Source organism: Puma concolor, chromosome E1 (genome assembly GCF_028749965.1).
Source record: "Puma concolor isolate L17-30 chromosome E1, mPumCon1.1.hap2, whole genome shotgun sequence".
NCBI classification, from domain to species: Eukaryota; Metazoa; Chordata; class Mammalia; order Carnivora; family Felidae; genus Puma; species Puma concolor.
Window position 1 is genome coordinate 11,142,724 of NC_141680.1, and position 18,546 is coordinate 11,161,269.

General features: G+C 53.3%; 1 protein-coding gene across 4 annotated transcripts in view; it reads right to left on the reverse strand.

The window, feature by feature from the left end:
• The window catches only part of EPN2 (epsin 2), an 87,201-nt gene that overhangs the window by 42,453 nt on the left and 26,202 nt on the right, over positions 1-18,546 (reverse strand). For 3 of the 4 annotated variants that reach the window (XM_086686165.1, XM_086686163.1, XM_086686167.1), the window contains 2 exons: positions 3,575-4,339; positions 1,270-1,440 (listed from right to left, as the gene is read on the reverse strand). In XM_086686165.1, the coding sequence (XP_086542291.1) occupies positions 1,270-1,440; positions 3,575-4,169 (766 nt within the window). In that variant the 5' untranslated portion in view covers positions 4,170-4,339. Of the gene's footprint in view, positions 1-1,269; positions 1,441-3,574; positions 4,340-18,546 lie in introns of those variants that run through there. The other variant, XM_086686166.1, reaches the window with a different exon arrangement.

Sequence of the window (18,546 nt, forward strand, 5' to 3'; positions counted from 1 at the left end):
GCAGGGCGGCCTAATTTTAATATGCACATGTCCCAGCAGAGCCAACGTGCCCCCAGGAGAGCTGGTGCAAGACTCCAAACACACCTTCCCGGTTACTGAATGAAATCCGGGAAAAACAAAGGGGGACCCCGGAGTCCCGGGGGGAACACTGGGAACCTGTAGGAACGGCCGCCAAAGATCTGGTGGAAGAAACGGTGTGCAACCCAAGGGCCTTTGGATGATCCTTCAAAACACCCTTCGACCTTTTCATCCTGCAGAGTGCAAAGCCGGTCCTCCTCACAAAATCCTGCACACGCTGTTAGGGGAAGACAGGAGCACAAAGGAAACTATCCCAGAGCTAAATCTAGTGACCACACAAATACCCGAGTCAAACAAGCTGTAATATTGATGAGGCATGAATGAACAGTAACTGTTTCCAGGGCTGAATAAAGGCGGGCCACCTTATCGGGGAGGTCACACAGAGGCTCTCCGTTGGTGCCCCTTCTAGTAAGAACAGGCGAGAGAATAGCTCTCTTCTCTGTGTGTGGGGGGCGGGCGGCGGGGGCGGGGCACTCGGGCCGAAGGTTGATCAGACTGAGAACGTTTTCTTGGAGGCAACAGAAAAAATCTGCTTTCGGTTTAACCTGCAATAGTTGCAGCCTCTGACCGGGACACATTGTTAATTAGTCAAAAGAGAAGCCCCGCGTTTAGTTACCCATTGAATTAGGTATCTTCAAACACTGTGACCTAGAATCGACAGTACAGCTAACTCTCTGTTTACCACGGTAATGGGGATTTCTGGAAGGGCAGCAGTTAATTGAGAAGCAGAAACAATCCCATTTTGTCCTCATCAAGGCACATATCACTGCATCAAGGCTGATGGCTTCCAACGAGCGTCCACCGAGGCCCTCGGGTCTGCCCACCACCGTGAGATCTAAGCCGCACCCTTCTGGCTCAACAAGCCAAAGGGTGTCTGGCCCCCACCCCACCTGGGTCTGGCAGACAGCGGGGCCCGGTCCAAATTTTCAGGGCGTGGGGACACCGGGAAAGCAAGGACAGTCACCCCATGCCTCACCCAAATGGCAACAGGACTTCTGGCGAGTGACACGTGGTGGTGCGAGGGGGGCTCTCAGGGAGACAGGAAAAAGGGGGCCCTGGGTCCGCGGGAGGGTGGACCGAGAGGCCGGGGAGGAGACGGGGAGAGAGTTGGCTGTACTGACACACAACAAGCACACCCCCAGCAAGCCGCCCAGCGTTTCCAGGAAGGAGAAAAGCAAACCGCCGTCCCACCTCGGGCTGCGCGGTCACAAGTGAGGCAGGGCTGGGACCAGTCGCCATTTGGGCGGGAGGCCAGCCCCAGGTGCGGCAGGAAGGGGTGGCGCTGGCTCAGCGGCTGCAGCTCCTCGCTCTGACCCAGCGGGGCCCCTGCGCGGTGCTGGGGGCACAGCGAGGCCTCGGGCGCTGTCGGGCAGGGACACACACACACACACACACAGAGAGAGACACGCCGTTAGAGGGAGTGGGAGCGGCACGGTGCGGGCCGGGGCCGGGGCCCGTGGCGCTCGGGGGCGGCGGACAGCCCGCCGACCACATTCTGACCCTGAACATGCAGCTCGAGCTCAAGGTCTGAGGGAACCGGAAAGCGTCAGAGCTGGGGCCGTGACAGCATCCGGCAGGCCAGCAGAAGGCCGGCAGGCCTGCCACCGGTGCCCGACCCGAACCCCCGGCTCCCGCACGGGGAACGTCCCACAAGCTGTTGATGGACGGGATGCTATTCTAGCTCTCGCTTCGGATCTTCTGGCTTCTGGACAAAAATGACCGCAACCGGCACGTCGCGAGAAGGGCAGCTCCCAGTGGCTGCAGAGCACAGGCGCGTCCACTTCCCAGGCAGGAAGCCGAGGCAGCCTGAGACCAGCTCAACCCACAGCCGGCACTTTTGGGGGGTGGGGCGGCTCCTTGAGGGCAACAAACGAGCTCTCCCTTTAAAGGGCAATCGTCACCACTTTGGTGATGAACCTGGCCCAGACGGAGACTTCTGGAGACGCAGGTCGCTTTCCTTCTCGTGCGGTCTCACGAGGGTCACCACCTACGCTTCAGCAGAGCCGTTCAAACTGAGAGGGAAACAGCCACGACTAGAAACAGGGACAAGAAAAATGCTAACCTCTCCAAGCTCGGTCATAATTTGGAATTCCTAGGGAAGTCCAGGAAGTCTGGCTTTGGTACACAAATCTCCCATTTGACACATTTCTCAAAATGCTGCTGGTGGCAGGACATCGTCAAACTGACACCTGCAGGCGGGAGCCGTTAGTAGGTGGTCGGCCAGCAGAACCAATGACCACACAAAGACCGACAGGCGTTTGTCAGGCTACAAACAATTTCCTTTAAAAAAAAAAAAGAAAAAAATGGGGTGGCTGGGTGGCTCAGTTGGTTAAGTGTCCAACTTCGGCTCAGGTCATGATCTCAAGGTCTGTGGGTTCGAGCCCCGCATCGGGCTCTGTGCTGGCGGCTCGGAGCCTGCTTTGGATTCTGTGTCTCCCTCTCTCCCTGCCCCTCCCCCACTGGTGATCTGTCTCTCTCTCTCTCTCTCTGTCTCTCTCTCGTTGAAAAATAAACATTAAAAAAAATTTGTAAGAAGTAAAAAAGGCTGGTGTTATGCTGACAGTGTTACCGATACCAAAACAAAAGGCTGTGTAGGGGCATGCACTTTTGTTCTTACAGCCATAAGATACAAGTTCTGCGTCCCCACAGGCCACCAGGGCCACCTGTCTTGACACAGCATCAGGGAAAGCAGCAGGGTGCCTGTTCCCGGGGCCACTTTTAGTGAATGCCCAGGACGCCAATGTGGCTCACAGACACCAGCTTCCGTCAGGCCCTGAACTCCACTTCTGTTCCCTGAAATCTCATCCGAATGTTGGGCAAAGGCCCAGCATAATCCGACATGCAAAACGAGAAAACAGAGCAGCCCCACCCAGCACAGACCCAGCCATGCAAAAGCAAATCACCAAGAGCTCTCGCCCACATGTCCAAAGAGGGGCCTCGCTCACACTGGCACCTGCAGAGGCCTCTGCCTTCTCCCTCCCTCTTTAAGGGAGACAGAGACATCCCATCTCTCTCCCCTGGGACGCTGAGGTAGAATAACACGCTGAGCCGGTCGGGAGACCCGCAGCCCAGTGGTTAGACAAACATTTAATGAGATTAAAGAAACGAGATTATCATCGAGAAAGAACGTTCGTTTCCTCCTACCTACCAAACACAGTCAACTTCCCACCGTCTGTGGGGCAGGCCAGTCGCTTCACTCCGGCCCTTCCCTGTGGGGGAAAGGGGCAGACCGTCTCCCCGAGGGCCGGCTGGCCCTGCCCGGATGTACCGAATCACACCACGGAGCAGCAGAGGGTCTTGAGACCCCGGAGGCAGAGCAGCCAAGGGACCAAGCCCCCGTGTCGCCGTGGCCCGGTGCAGACCACCGGCGGTGCTGCGCAGGCTGCAGGGAGCTGAGAACGAAGGACAGATACAAGCTCTCGCTCAGCCCCAGGGCGCCCACCCCACCTGAGGCCCAGCGCGCTGGCAAGGGGTGGGGGGCGCTTCCACTACTCACAGCCATGGTAGGAGGCAGGCGAGCCCCCGGCCTTGCCGTACTCCTGCTCCGAGTAGCTGGTGGAGAGGTTGGGCTGGCTGGAGCCGCGGCCGAAGGTGATCTGGTTGCTCCCCATGCCGGTGGCGACCTGGGCCATACGCTCTTTGGTTTTGAGAGCCTGGGCCCTCTCGGCCTTCAGCCGCTCCTCGTCCTTGAGCAGGGCCACCAGCTGCTTTGACTTCTCGCGCACGTTGATGCCCTGGTCCTTGCCATCGCGGTCCACGTACTGGAAGTCCTTCAGGGTCTGGATGGCGAAGATGTTCTCGCGGCACTGCTGGGCCACCCGCTCGGAGCCCGTCTTGATGAGGTAGTCCAGCAGCGTCAGCGCCTTGTACACGTGCCGCCAGTTCTTGCCGTGGTCGTTGAGCCGCTTCCACACCATGCTCATGATCTCGGAGAAGGCCACCACGTTGTAGGTCAGGTCCGCGATCTCCGTCATCAGGGAGCTGGACGGGCCCCACGGGTCATTGGAGGTGGCTTCCCGGACCTTTATTTCCGCTTCCGAGTAATTGTTCACGATGTTTTTCATTTGCCGTCTGATAGACGAAGTCGCCATTGTTACTTTTCTTGGCGACAATCGTAGAGCCCTTCAGAGAGAGAGATTCTCCTGTCCTGGGCGAGTTCGTGCCCTGCGAAGGTTCAGTCTCCGCAACAGATCTGGAGTAGGATCCCTGAGAGTCATGTCCTCCGCTGGAGCCTCAGGTCCGAGAAGCCAGAAGCCATGACCTGGAGGAAGAAAGAAACACGCTCACTGTAGCACGCACACCTCGGAGAGAGTAGGGGGCTCTGGCCTTTTCTGGAAAGGGCAGGTACTGAGGTCTGGCCGGGGGGGGGGGGGGGGGGCAGTCAGGAGGGTTGGGGGAGGTGTGGACATACTCCAGCCTCCCTAGGAGGAGACAGAGCCACCTTTAAAAAAAAAATTGCGACAAGATCAATACTACAAGTTAATAATGAATACAACCTAAACTCAAGTTTAAGCCTTGGGAAGACAGGAAGTAAACATTGTAACAGTTGTTCTATTTTCAAAACATTTCCACTGGCATGGCTCTTCTGTGGGTTGTATTTTCACTGGCGAAAGACGAGAACAGTCATAACGCTGGGGGAAGCTGGTCCTGACAAATTTTAAATTACCTATGGGAGCAAGAAAACACTTGTTTCAGGTATATGTTACCCCCCCAAAATGTCTATCTATGCCCTTTTTTTAAGTACTCTCTATACCCAATGTGGGGCTCAAACTCACAACCCTGAGATCAAGAGTCACACACTGTGCTGAGTCGGTCAGGTGCTATCTATGCCTTTAAAAATCACTCAACATTTGGCTTTGGTCGAGCGTGCTTCTAAATTCCGGGGAATTTTCTGTGAGCACCGCTTTTCTCCTGACTTCTTATAAAGGTTTCCAACTACTCTTCTAAAGCACAGTCAGGACCCTCCAGTGGACTTTCAGAGTCTCCAGCATCTGGCCTGAGCTAATACAACCTGGTTCTAGCCCAATCCCCTCATTTCACAGAGGACAGAACTGAGGCCCAAGGTTACACATTAATGGGTCCACCCAGCCCTGTGGCACGGACACACGTGTCCCCTTCTCCAGAGAAGAAACATCTACTGGGCTAGAGTGAGGCCCACATCTCTGACAATGGGCTTTGGTCAGTGAGTGTGGTCTTTTCATCAACAAACATCCAGCTTCCCACACTGTGCCTGACGTGGACATAAATACTGTTGAATAAATTTACAGAACAGATTAAAAAGTGTCCCTCTCCTCAAGAAGGCCAGTCTGGCAGGGGTTGGCGGCGAGCACAGAGGATCTGAGGATGCAAAGCCAGAACGACCAACTCAGCTGGCTGCTGGGGGCTGCAAAGGCAGGCAGGAGAAGGAATGTCCGCGAGAAAGAACTCCCAGTGTGTCTTCAAAGCTGAGGAGACCTGAGAGGGTGGGAGGAAGTGATGATGTAAATTACTCCTCATCGGTAAAATGAGGAAACTGAGGTCCAGTAGACTCCAGGGACTGCCAAAGACAGAGCAGCACAGCTGGAGCCTGGACACGAAACAAGTGCCCTCCCTCTGCCCACCCCCCATTACCACCTACCGGGCTCATTTCAGGCTCTTCCGGCTGTGAAGCAGCCAAGGCAGCCTTGGGCCAGGCTCTAGCTCACTGAATGCTCACGAAAAGCCTCCAGGTAAGGTAGGTGAGGAACCCGAGGACCTGAAGTCATGGGGTCAGCTAACCAAGGTCACCTCCACCAAAGCAGCCTGGTGCGGCCGGGGCCTGCTCCCTGCCCCCTCCTCCTGCAGTGGCCCGTCCTCCTCGTCCTCCCCACCGTCCTCCCCACGAGCTGCTGCAGGTGTTGTGCTGCTTCTGCCAGAGAAACAACGGATGGCCCTCACCTTCCTCATCTAAAGCCTCACATGGGCAATGGGCACATCAAAAAAAATGAAGAAACAAACAAGAGATGCGGTAGGGGCGAGGGGAAGGGAAGAACCACAGGAAACACAATGATCACTGATCACATGTAACCGTACAAACAAGGGACAGCTCATAAAACTTTATCCTGGTGACAACCGATACATCTTCTATGGCTAACAAGGCCTTCTCTCCAGCCTCAGATATGCCAAGAATTCTGTCCCCATCTGAAGCCACAGAACGGGGCTTCAGCAGAAGGCAGGCATATTCTGCCTCTCCACTAGATCTGGCCAGCTCTCATAAATCCTCTAAAGCCTGTCAAAGGACCAGGGATAAAAATTTTCACGGTGACCTGCACATTTGATTTAGTTAGGCTTTTTCATTCACAGCAACATTCACTGCTGCCAGGGATGGGGCAGGCCTCAAAAGCAAAAAGGAACACTTTGATTTTTAATGAGCATCCCTCAGCTTAAAGTACAAACACTCGTCAAAATCAGTAGTAACATTCAGCTGGACTTAACGCCCAGGGGCCCGGCGACGTGCCAGGGACCACCGGGCCCCTCCGTTTGTCACTCCATCTGGTGCACGGCAGGTACGACCTTCCCACTGTCAGGGAGGCAGGAGGCGTGGGAATCCGCTGCGGGAGAGGTCCTCGGCCACCTTCCTCCAGGTCAGGAAGCAGCTTTGATTAAGCATGAGAGCAAATGGTCTTGGTAAGAAGGCCTCAAATGGTTGGAAACATAACGAGAAACAAAACAAAACAATTTCCTGAGGAAGAAATGACGCCCCGGCTCTGCACCCTTCTTCTAGTCCAGCCACCTTGGACCCAGTGTCCTCCTAGGGAGAGGCCAGGAGGCCTGGCCAGGGCACCCACCAAGCCTCCTAGGCCTTTGGTGGCAAAGAAAAGGCTGCACTTCCTCCGATCAAGGGCGGGGAGTGTTCCTGCCCTGCCAGACAGAGGCTGGGAAAGGAGCTGAGAAACCGGGGCTGCAGACCAAGGCAGGGGTTTTCTCTAATAGGCTCAACTTGCAAAGACATCTGTTAGCAGTCTCTTTGAAATATTTAGGCTCTAAGAAGGGCAAAGCTAATGAAACATTTCTTACAGTCAGAGAAATATAGAAAGCCCATATAATTTGAATGGCTGCCTGCCTTTTTTGTAAAGCCGTAGATAAGAGGTGCTTTCAGGATGGGCACGCGGTGAGAATGAGGAGACCTGGGGATACAAAATTCCTGATAGGAGAAAGGACACCAGCGGCGCCTCCAAGAAACCATGTTCAAGGCCAGCCGGGAGGCACGCCTCACCAGAGACTCTGTAGACCGACCCTTCCAATTCCTGCCGTGAGAGAAGCCAGCGACACTCGAGTGGGCTGCAGGACCACAGCCCCGGATCTCCCAGGAGGCCCCAACTGGGGACGGGGACCTGGGGGGCCCTACCGCACTTGTCCACGTGGACCTCAGACCTCACTCTCCCCATTCCAAAACCTCTCCCCCTCAACCTCAGGATTGGACAGTCAACACCTAAACATCTCCTCTCCAGGCAAACCTCTGCCAGGCACTCCCTCCCCAAAACCGGCCCCAAACACAGCGCATCTTCAAATATACACCCTGCAGTGTTTCCAGAACCTAAGTTTTGTTTTGTTCTTGCTTTTTTGAACAGTACGCATGGTCCACCTTCCAAACCTTCCCTCTTCATCTGCTAGTTTTCTTCCGTTTCCAGCTTGCTGAGCCTGAACTAACTAGTACAGGATAATCTGTGACCTCGTGGGACTCTTCAATCAAGCCTAGGAAGCCGTGGTCAGTTCATATACCCCCATTTATTAAGGAGCTTGAGCTCAGATATGGGGAAGACAGGAGGTAGGAGGCGATGGGGATTGTCAAAACAAGAAGGAAAAATAAACTTTGTTAAAGGTTTAGACCAAGATGGCAAAAAGGGGGGAGGGCTTATTTCCGTAAATTACATACCAACAACTCAAGGGACAAATGCCATCAGAATATCGGTAATTAGATGGGGCACCTGGGTGGCTCAGTCATGACATCATGGCTTAGGTTGAGCCCCGCCTCAGGCTCTATGCTGACAGCTCAGAGCCTGGAGCCTGATTCGGATTCTGTATCCTTGTCTGTCTCTCCCCCACTTGTCCTCTCTGTCTCTCTATCTTTCTCTCTCTCTCTCAAATGTAAATAAACATTTAAAAAAAAATCAGTAATCAGAAAGAGCTTCAGAAATCGAGTTCTGTTATCAGACACGACTTAAACTATTGCATTATAAGTGGTAAAGTTTGTGCAACTCTGTTAGGACTTTCAATATTTTCTGAATGGAGCCAAGTTGAGATTTCTATTCAAAGTAAACAAATTTTTAGGGTGCCTGGGTGTTTCAGTCGGTTGAGCGTCCAACTCTTGATTTGGGTTCAGATCCTGATCTCACGGTTCGTGGGATCGAGCCCCACATTGGGCTCTGTGCTGACAACAGGGAGCCTGCTTGGGATTCTCTCTCTCCCCCTCGCTCTCTGCCCCTCCCCTGCTCGTTCTCTCTCTCTCTATCAAAATAAATAAATAAACTTAAAAAAAAAAAAGCAAACAAATTTTTCTGCATCTACAGAACAGCTGACCAGGAGCCAAAGGATGTCCATTTGTTACCCTGGATGAGATGACACGGGGCTCCCACCACACCTCCCCACTGGGGCCCCAGCCCCGACTAGCCTATTTTGAAAATGTACTAATTTGTTTTATTAAGAATCAAGGCTTCTGGTGCACAAGAGGTAAACCTCACTGAGTTGATCAAATCCAACAAACGGCAAAGAAACTGAACATTTCAGCTGCCCTGGGGAAGTCTCATCGTGGGCAATGCGCATTTCTGTCAGGCCTTCCAAAAGGCCTTTGAGAGTTCTGGAGAACCCCCCCCCCCCCATCAAAAGCCAACAGTGTATCCAGTATAGAAGGGGACACTAATTTTTCTACAGTTAGGCCCCAGTATCGGAGAAGATTCTTTAAGCCAAAGATCTCTTTCATTTCTGTCCTGGAAATGGAATCTACTGTTTCTGCTTATGCAACATCCACTTCCTCTTGTCTTAGAAAGATCCTGGGTCTTCCAAGGGGGAAGCGGCCAGGAGCAGGTCCAGCCCAGGCTCTGCCCGTCAGAGCGCCACAGGCCCCCAACCACAGTGGCTGCATCACGGCAGGTGGGCCATCCAGACTGGGCTGTCCGGAGACCCTTCTGGGTGGCTCTAAAGTGCTAGGAAACCAGAAGGTGGCTGAGCTGCTGGAAGCCACTAAACCTAAAGGGACAGGGAAGAAAGCAAAGAGCAAAGGGAGGGAGGGCAGCAAGACAACACGGGTGGAGCCTCTGGGTCCACCTGTGCTTGAAGCCATCTCTCCTCCACGCAGGTGCCTGCGTGGTCACTTGTAACCTACAGCAACATGTGCCCTCACCTGTAACAGCGAGCCCAGCGCGAGGAGCGCCCTGAGAGCAGGAAAGCCGGCAACGGGCAAACACCAGACGCACAGTGAGTGCCCCCCACCCCGACTCCCCCACGGGGCTTCAAGTAGACGTGCGGGGACACCAACCAGACTCTCCCCAGGCACACCTGACCCACGACCTCAGGCGGACTGAGGAGCCGCGTCCCTCCCGGGGAGGCTCGTCACTCCTCAAAACACAGGCGGCCACCAGTCAAGGTCTCTTCCAGGGTGACGGCAAAGTAAGAGAGCCCGACGGTCACACTCGCCGGGGACAAGCTGGGCAAGACAAACCGTGGCGTTCTTGAAAACACAACCAGAATCCAAGAGGCACCGGAGACTGGAATAGCCAAAGAACAAGACTAAATAAACAAACAAACATTCCGAGGCCAGAGCAGTGCCCCTGGAGGCAAGAAGAATTCCATAAAAATGTGCTCCAAGGGCTTGTGCAACTGGGTGGGGAAATTCCTTCCAAACCTAGCGTTCCCAGTCGCTGAAAGAAAGAAGAGGCTCTCTCCCCTACCCAGCGCAGCCCGGGCGGGTCCGCGGTCAGAGCCTGGAGGTCCCTGGGCCGCTCTTGCGTTGCTGCGTCACGGAGGCGGGCGTGGCCGGCCGGCTCCGGAGAAGACACATGCCCTGCCCCACCGAGGTCCCCGCCACATCCCTAAGGAGATCTTGGCAGTGGCTTCGCAGGGACCAGGGATCATCATCAGGGGGCAAGACCAGCTATGAGGGAATAGCCCCAAGGGTCTCTCCCCGCTCCCCAAAACCTAACAGCCGCAGGTCAACCAACACCAATTGTGACGACCCAGCCTCTATCGACAGACACGGCTGAGTGAACTGATCCAAAAAACCATCATCTCAGATGAGGGCTCAAACTATCTGTGTGTGGCAGCCTCCTGTGGCTTCACGTGCACTTTGTTCTCGAGGCAGAGGACAGGGAGAGCTGGGGAAGGGGGTACGGCCACCGTTCCTGCCGTGGCACACCGGTGTGGCCCGCCGTCGGCCGTCTTCCAGAAGCCCCTGCGGAGACTGTTCAAAAAGCTCCAGACACACAATAACTGGGGGAGGCGACACCCTGACCAAGCTCCCGGGGTGATTTCTGAGTATCCTGGAGTGAGTGCCCTGGTGTCACCGCATGACACTCATAGACACCAAAAGTTTGTGAAACACATTGCAAGCCTTGACTAGTTGGCTTTAATTCTCCTCTGCGTGCAATCCACGAGTGAGGAAACATCTCCACCTTCCTACTGGGGAAAAGGGTACCACGACCATCACAAGGAGGCTCAGTCAGGGGGTGGCTGAGACTACGGCTCACATGACCAAACTGAGCCGGCTTTCCAGAAGACAACGGTCCAGTTAGGACAATATGGACAGTGCCACATTCTTTTCCACAGTAATCATTTCAGCCTAAAGAGAAAGGACTATTATGACCCTGCATCAGCCAAGCTAGCAATAACTCAGAGCCTAATGACTACTGCTCATGCACAGGGGAGAAAGGAAAAGGGGGTGGGGGGAGAAACACCCTTTACGTTCACCAGAAAAACGGTGAGATTCAGCCAAAAAAGAAGTGTTCTCTTCACTGAGTGGAGAAATCAAATTTTATATCACCATCCAAAAAGGAGGATTATTATAAACATGAAAAAAAAATTTTTTTTCATGTTTATTTATTCTGAGAGAGAGAGAGAGAGAGAGAGAGATTGAGAACACAGCAGGGGCGGGGCAGAGGAGAGGGAGAGAGAGAATCCCAAGCAGGCTCCACATGCCAGTGCAGAGCCCGATGCGGGGCTCGAACTCACCAACCGTGAGATCGTGACCTGAGCCAAAACCAAGAGTCAGACACTTACCCGACCGAATCACCCAGGTGCCCCAAAAACAAACATTTTAGACTTGACTTCTAGGTGATAAAGCAGGTCAGGTTAAACTGCCCACGCACCTCTCCGCTCTCACTTCTAGGGGAGGAAGAGCTCCACGGGGGTGTCAGCTAACGTACCACCAGGTGGAAATGAAGGCCTCCCGCCCCAATGCTGGGCAGTGCCCCTCCTCCCACCAGGCAGCCAGTCCTCCACCGGAGAACATCCTGGGTGGCCTCTGCCAGGATCTGACAGTCACTGAAGCAAGTCAGATAGCCTTCTATGGCTTTACCTGTTCTAAAGTTTTCTAAAGTACTGAAAACCCCCATGAGGAATTCTCTTTTTCTTTGCCAGCGTGCCCCGACCACTTAGTCTCTGAGAAGAGCAGCCTGTGGGTGCAGATGATATGGGTGTTGAAATGCGGTCATTTTTAAAGATCACGTGAGCCAGGGTCAGAGCTGCTCTGGCCATCCTGGCTACACTCTGGCCATCGGACACAGCCACTTAGTTTCACTCCCCGATTTAGGAGACGGGGTATGTTGAGCTGTGGCTCTCTCACCGGGAGGGTCAAGGATCAAAATCTTGACAACTGGACCAGGGCAAGGCATAAATATGCCATTTTAAAAGAAAAAAGAACTCTTTAATGCTCCCCACCTCTCTTCTACTCTTCAAAGTCGTTTTGCAAATGACCAATCATGGACAGCATTCTTAAAAAAATCACACCAAGGGGCGCCTGGGCGGCTCAATCGGTTGAGCGTCTGACTTCCTGATCTCACGGTTCGTGGGTTCGAGTCCTCCGTCAGGCGGTGTGCTGACAGCTCGGAGCCTGGAGCCTGCTTCCGATTCTGTGTCTCCCTCTCTCTCTGCCCCTCCCCTGCTCACGCTGTCTCTCTCTCTCTCTCTCTCTCTCTGTCTCTCTCTCTGAAAAATAAATACATATTTAAAAAAATTTTTTAAATGATGGGGTAGACCAGATGCTCTCCCTAAACCCTTCAATTCCCAAGACCCTCTTTCTGACAAATGGCTCAATTCCCTGCCACCTCCGTGGTTGTCACGGGGAGCCCTGACCAGCTCAGCCACAGGTCACTGACTGTGAGGTGAGAACTCTGGCTACGAGCCTAGTGGCAGATGCTTCTGTCGGCCTATGGGGCTCAATGGTGGGCAAAACGGTAGGGCTTCCTTTGGGCCTTTGGAGGCATGAATAGCCCTCAGAACCCTTCCCTCCTCCCAGGAAGGCAGCTTGTGTGTGACCCCTGGGCCAGAGCGTCTCTGTTTCTAACACACTGTGACTGTGCTACTAGAGATACCCACAAATAACTGGCTGCAATGCCACCCAGAGACTGGGAACCACGGCATGGGGGCATCTGATGGCTCCACACACCCATCCCACCCCCATGGGGCAGGCCCAGCTATGGATTATACTTTGATCAGTGCAATTTTCCAGCTTGAGACATCTGAAAAAAATGCAGAGCTGCATGGGAAAATTTAGAATTCCCATGATTTTGTGCTTAATTTAGCCCTGGCTGGCCGCTGTGATGGCACTAAGTCCCGGGCTGTCGCCGTCTCCTGAGGAGCCAGCACGACGGAGCGGGAGCGACGTGAGGGTGAACTATGGGCCCCCTGGGCCAGGACCCCACAGACCTGGTTTCGGGCACAGCAGAGAGCTACCACGTTTCTCAAACGGAGCTCGAGATGCTTGCCAAGAGGAACCCTGCAGGAAAGGAACACGTATTTCCACACTTGTAAGAGCAAACCCAAAGCCAGGAGGAAAACAACTGGTTTGCTCACCTCTCTCTGCCCTTAAAGCAGCAGCTCCAGGAGTCGGGACTCCCCTCGCAGCGGCTGTGAAGGAACGAGGCCAATTTCCGTGGGCGGCTGGGGAGTTACTTCCGCGGACTGTCAGGGAGTGATGGCTGATGTCCACTGACCCTCAAGGCTGGGCCTGGGTCCCCATCCCCCACCCCAGGCAGCCGGCCGGGGGTGGGGGTGGGGGTGGGGGTGGGGGTCAAGCCAGGGCCCCAGAGACCAGAGGACAGGCTCACCTCGGCAAACGGGCAATCAGAAAGAAAGGATAGGCCAGATTCTCTGAAATCAGGGCCCAGGGCTACCCTGAGGAAGGACAGGACTCGAAGGTTAACTCTTTCTGTGTCACCATGTGCTGGACCCTCTTCTCCAATCACTGTCCTATTACTGGGACAGTCTGCTCACTGTCACTTCAGAGAAGCCCATGTGCCACAAACAGGCCCCAGCCCCTCTACCCACCTGTTGCCTCGTCTGCCTGCCGTTCTTCCCACGACTGCCACTTGGACGGCCTTTCTGGTCATTTTTATCCCAGTTTAAATATCGCCTCCTCAGACCCACCAGTCACCCTGCCACGTCACCACCTTGAATGCTCGGCAAAGCCCCGCTCTGCACGGCATTTTCTCGCTTGTGAACCTGTTTCTCCCCTGTGCCCCCTCCACACACACCCCCCCCGCCCCCCACCCCTGACCTCTGTGAGAGCAGGTCCTGCCTGTGTTCACCACAGTCTCCTCTGGGCCAAGAGCAGAGCCCGGCGCACAGTGAGCGCTGAGCGAACACAGGGGCGACAAGTAAGACCGTGTTTAAAGTTCTCACAGTCCCGTCTATCTAGAGACCAGCAGCGTTAACGCCGTCTCCCTTTCCGCTCAGCTCACCGTCACGGGAGTTAAGCGGCTGCCGTACTGACTGCCCAGGGATGAACTGCCCGAGGACAGGACTGCCAGGCCCCCAGCTTCACGAGCGCCACCACAGGAGTGGAGAGTCGTCAGGGTCCGGACCCCACGCAGAGACCATTCGATGCCCCCGACAGCCTAGGCTCGGGAGCAAAGCCGGCCAGCGTCAGGCTGCATGTGAGGGCTAACACGGGGATTTCTTATCGAGGTGCCTGGATAGACACTGGCAAATAACAGGTGTCCAAATATCTGCGCCCCCTTCCCGGCACCACCAAGGGGAGGACATCGGTAAGGATGTTACTCGGCACGTCCCCGAGGGCGACTCAAAAAGAACTTCCAGAGCAGGAGACAAAAGCCCACGGGAGCTTCTCCATGAAAACCGTGCTGGGTGGATATTGTCTACCAGTCTGTTGGTCCACAAGCGCCCATTTCCTGACCACACAGCAACCTGGTAAACAGGGTCACCGGCTCCGGCTTTTCTCTGTGGCTGGCATTTCCAAGAAAGGTCTCCGTGTGCTAATTCTTTGTTACTAGTAACTGTGATAGAATAGCCTTAGAACAGCAGGAGAAAGAGAAGACTCTCTTTAATAGAACTAGCAAATATTAATTGAGCCCCAACTATATGCCAGGCATGTTCTGAGAACACACGTGTTTCCTTATTAAATCTCTGTAACAGTCCTAGAGGGAGCTATTATTATTATTATCCTCCTTTTACAGAGGAGGAAGCTAAGGCACAGAGAGGTTCAGGAACCAGCCCAGGCCGCACTGCCAGCAGGGGTTAGGACCAGGATTTGATCCCAGACCTCTGGCCTCTGGTCCCATTCTGTACTTCGTATGTATTCCTTCTGGCTTCAGTCCCATCCAGGGCTCAACGTCACGAGAACAATGAATTTGTCCCTGCAAATTTTCCCTGACGCTGCAGCCCGGAAAGGCGCCTCTTGCCTCTGTGTTTGAGAGGCCAGAAAATGGTGGAGGAGAAACTGTTTTCCTACCCCTGTGCAGCTGGCCACCGGGTGGAGGTCCCATCCCCAGCCAGCTCACCAAGCCACGTGAGCAGGGGCAAAGATGCTGGAGCCGGAAGGGCCTGAGGACTCACCTACGTGCAAACACCGAGGCCCAGAGCAATTTAATGCTGTACCAGGATCAGACCCTGGCATTCCCAGCTCCTACCAGCGTAGCCCACAAAGGAAAAAGGTTTTAAAGATGCGCTTCAAAGAAAGCTTCCCCTTGAAATGTGTAAGGTTCTACAGACTGCCAATACAATGAAATCAGTCAGGACAGAAGTCTGAAATACCACAGACTCCAAAATGATTTTTTTAAATGTGTTCTTCAGAACTCACATCCTTAAGAAATGATGTCTCTTTGGCTGTAACCAGATCTTCCGCTAATTCAGTTACATCAAGAAGTCTGCATTATTCCTTTCTTTCTTTCTTTCTTTTTTTTTTTTTAATGTTTCTTTACTTGAGAAAGAGAGAGTACTAGCAGGGGAGGGGCAGAGAGAGAGGAAGACAGAGAATCCTAAAAGGACTCCGTGCTGACAGCAGAGAGCCCAAGGTGGGGCTCGAACTCACAAACCGTGAGATCATTACCTGAGCCGAAGTCAGACGCTTAACCTACTGAGCCACCCAGGCGCCCCCTTGTATTATTCCTTTCAAATAGCTGTGGTCATCTGAAATTCCACTCAGAAAAAAACTGGGTCTCCATGTTGAAAGGTAAACCTTCTTTTTTGGTACAGAATAAAAATATTATTTCTCTCCTTCCTCTTCTGCTGGAGACAGTCCCAGTGCTTTATTTACTCTGCAATACCGACTGGATATGTCAGGAGGAAATGTTCCTTCTAACTCTTAAATGTCAGAGTCTCTGCCCCAGAAAAGACATGAGCTGGCCCTAACGTCTTCTTGCTGTTCCTCTGTTTGCTTAAGTTTTTATTATGTGTTATTGGATGCACATAAAAGAATTAAGTGCAAACCACATGTGAGGCACAAACAAAAGGGACCCCTGTGATCCCCCACGCTCTCAAGGCCTAGGGCACGACCACAGTGCCCACCCCAGGGGGTCCTTCCCCTCGGGTTCTGGATTCTTCAGTACCTTGATTTTTTTTTTTTTTTTTAATGTTTATTTGAGAGAGAGAGAGAGAGGGAGAGAGAGACAGGAGAGAGAGAGAGAGAGAGAGAAAGCACGAGCAGGGGAGGGGCAGAGAGAGAGAGGGACACACAGAATCTGAAGCAGGCTCCAGGCTCTGAGCTGTCAGCATAGAGCCCGATGCAGAGCTGGGCCCCACGAATGCGAGATCGTGACCTGAGCCAAAGTCAGATGCTTAACCGACGGAGCCACCCCGGAGCCCCGTCCCTCGCTGTTTAAAGCAGAAAATTATTTTACCACCAGTGCCGTAAAACCAAATAATGTGTGGTCTTCCACGAGTTGCTTCTGTCTGTCATTTCATACCATCTATGTTCCTGAGGCGCATCCACGTCGCGCCATAAGGCTAGCTGTGGCCCACCTGCTTTATGTTCGCATGTAACAATTTATACACACTCTCCTGCCAATGGACACTTAAACTATTTCCAAACTTTTGCCATCATGAATAATTCCGGTCTGTGCACGCACGGCTCCCAGGACACAGGGGCAGGGTGTTTCCAGAGTACGTTCCTAAGAGTAGAACTGCTCATTTACAGGGTGTGCAAAAGCTCTCCACGGATTTTGCTGTCCTTTAATGACATCGTTTTATCATTACAGAGCAGACATATTAATGGTTTAGTCGATACCAGGTTCAACAATTCCTCTTCACTCGCTCAGTGTGAAAAGAACGGCTCCAACAGGCACGAGGGTTTAGGGAGGCACAAGACGTGGCTTCTGGTCTGGGCTGGGGGACCACAGAGCAGATTACAAGCTGCGGGCCCTGGGGCAGCTCACAGGAAGATCAGGACAGGCTGTGGGATGCCCAGTGCATCTGAGGCAATGCTGTTGAAGAATGAGGGGCACGAGCAAGTGTTCGTTCAGGCAGAGCACAGAGACAGCGAGGGGTGAGGGAGTGGGGTCTCCAGGGGGCCGGCGGGGAGAGGCTGTGCTGCCGGGGCCCCACTCAGCACACTACGAAATCTGGACTTGCGTGGTTACTCACTTGCAAGATTTTGCCATTTCCTCCCAAAAATGATAATGCTAGTGGCTGACACTTACAGAGCGCTTGCTACGCGCCAGGTGCTGTCTTAGGAACGGCCTGATTTAGTTGTCCCTCTAAGTGGCACTATTGTTCGCTTACTATGTTTCTTTAAATCCATTTCCTTTTAAATTCAAATACCCACTCCAAGTAACAACATACACGAAATCAGGCATCACTGCTGTGACATTTGGGAAGTGGGGGGCCTGTTTGTTTTTTTTTTTTTTAATTCTTTTAATGTTTTTACTTATTTTTGAGACAGAGAGAGACAGAGCATGAGCAGGGGAGGGGCAGAGAGAGGGGGAGACACAGAATCCAAAGCAGGCTCCAGGCTGTCAGCACAGAGCCCGACGCGGGGCTCGAACCCACGAACCGTGAGATCATGACCTGAGCCGAAGTTGGATGCTTCACCGACGGAGCCCCCCAGGCGCCCCTGTTGGTTTTGTTTTTGAGACAGGATTCATAGAGCATAAAATTCACCATTTTTCAGTGCACAAATCACACTTCCCGTTTAGTATATCCACAGTGTTGTGCTAGGGTCATCCCAAGAAGGGGCCGTGCATCTGTTAGTCCCCGCCCGAGCCCCTTCCCGCTCCCCACCCCCGCCCCGTCCACGTTCCGTCTTGCTGGATTTGCCTTTCCCAGACATATCATATGAACAGAATCATCCAACCTCTGGCCTTTCGTGTCTTCTTTCTTTTACCTAACACATCTTAAACACTGATCCACGGTGCAGTATAAATCAGGACTTCGTTCCTTTTTAGGGCTGAGGAATTTTCCATTGTATGGAGATACTACCTCTTTATCTACCTACTTCGTTGGAGGACAGCTGGGTTGTTTCCCCCTTATTTTGGCCGATGAATAGTGCCGCTGTGAACATTTGCGTACGAGTGTCTGCACGGACATACGCCTTCGGCTCTCCTGGGTCTACACTGAAGAGTGGAATCGCCAGCTCATGTGGTAACTCGGTGTTGAGCTTTTTCAACTGCCAAAGTACTAGGGCATTTTTAAGATAAAGAACTATTAAAATTCAACATTCGACTGTGTACCACTCAAAATTATTTTAGGAAATACTGCTGGAGCAAAGCTACAGAGCTTGGTTTTTGTTTTGTTTGGGAGCAGGGCAATGACGCTGTCACAACAGTATTTCTGGAATCCTGACCAAGCAGCACAGGGTGAGAGGGCCAGGGTGGGGAGGAGGGAGGACGAGGAAGACAGGAAGACCACTTAGAACCCACACGAGGGGCGATGAGAAGAACTGAGGCCCGAATGCGGGGGCAGCAGGGGAGCAGAAAGGCGGGAGGCCTCGGACATAAACGCGGAGCAGAACGAACCCCCGACAACTGAAGGTCAGCGCGGGGTGCGACAGGTGGAGTGGCGGTA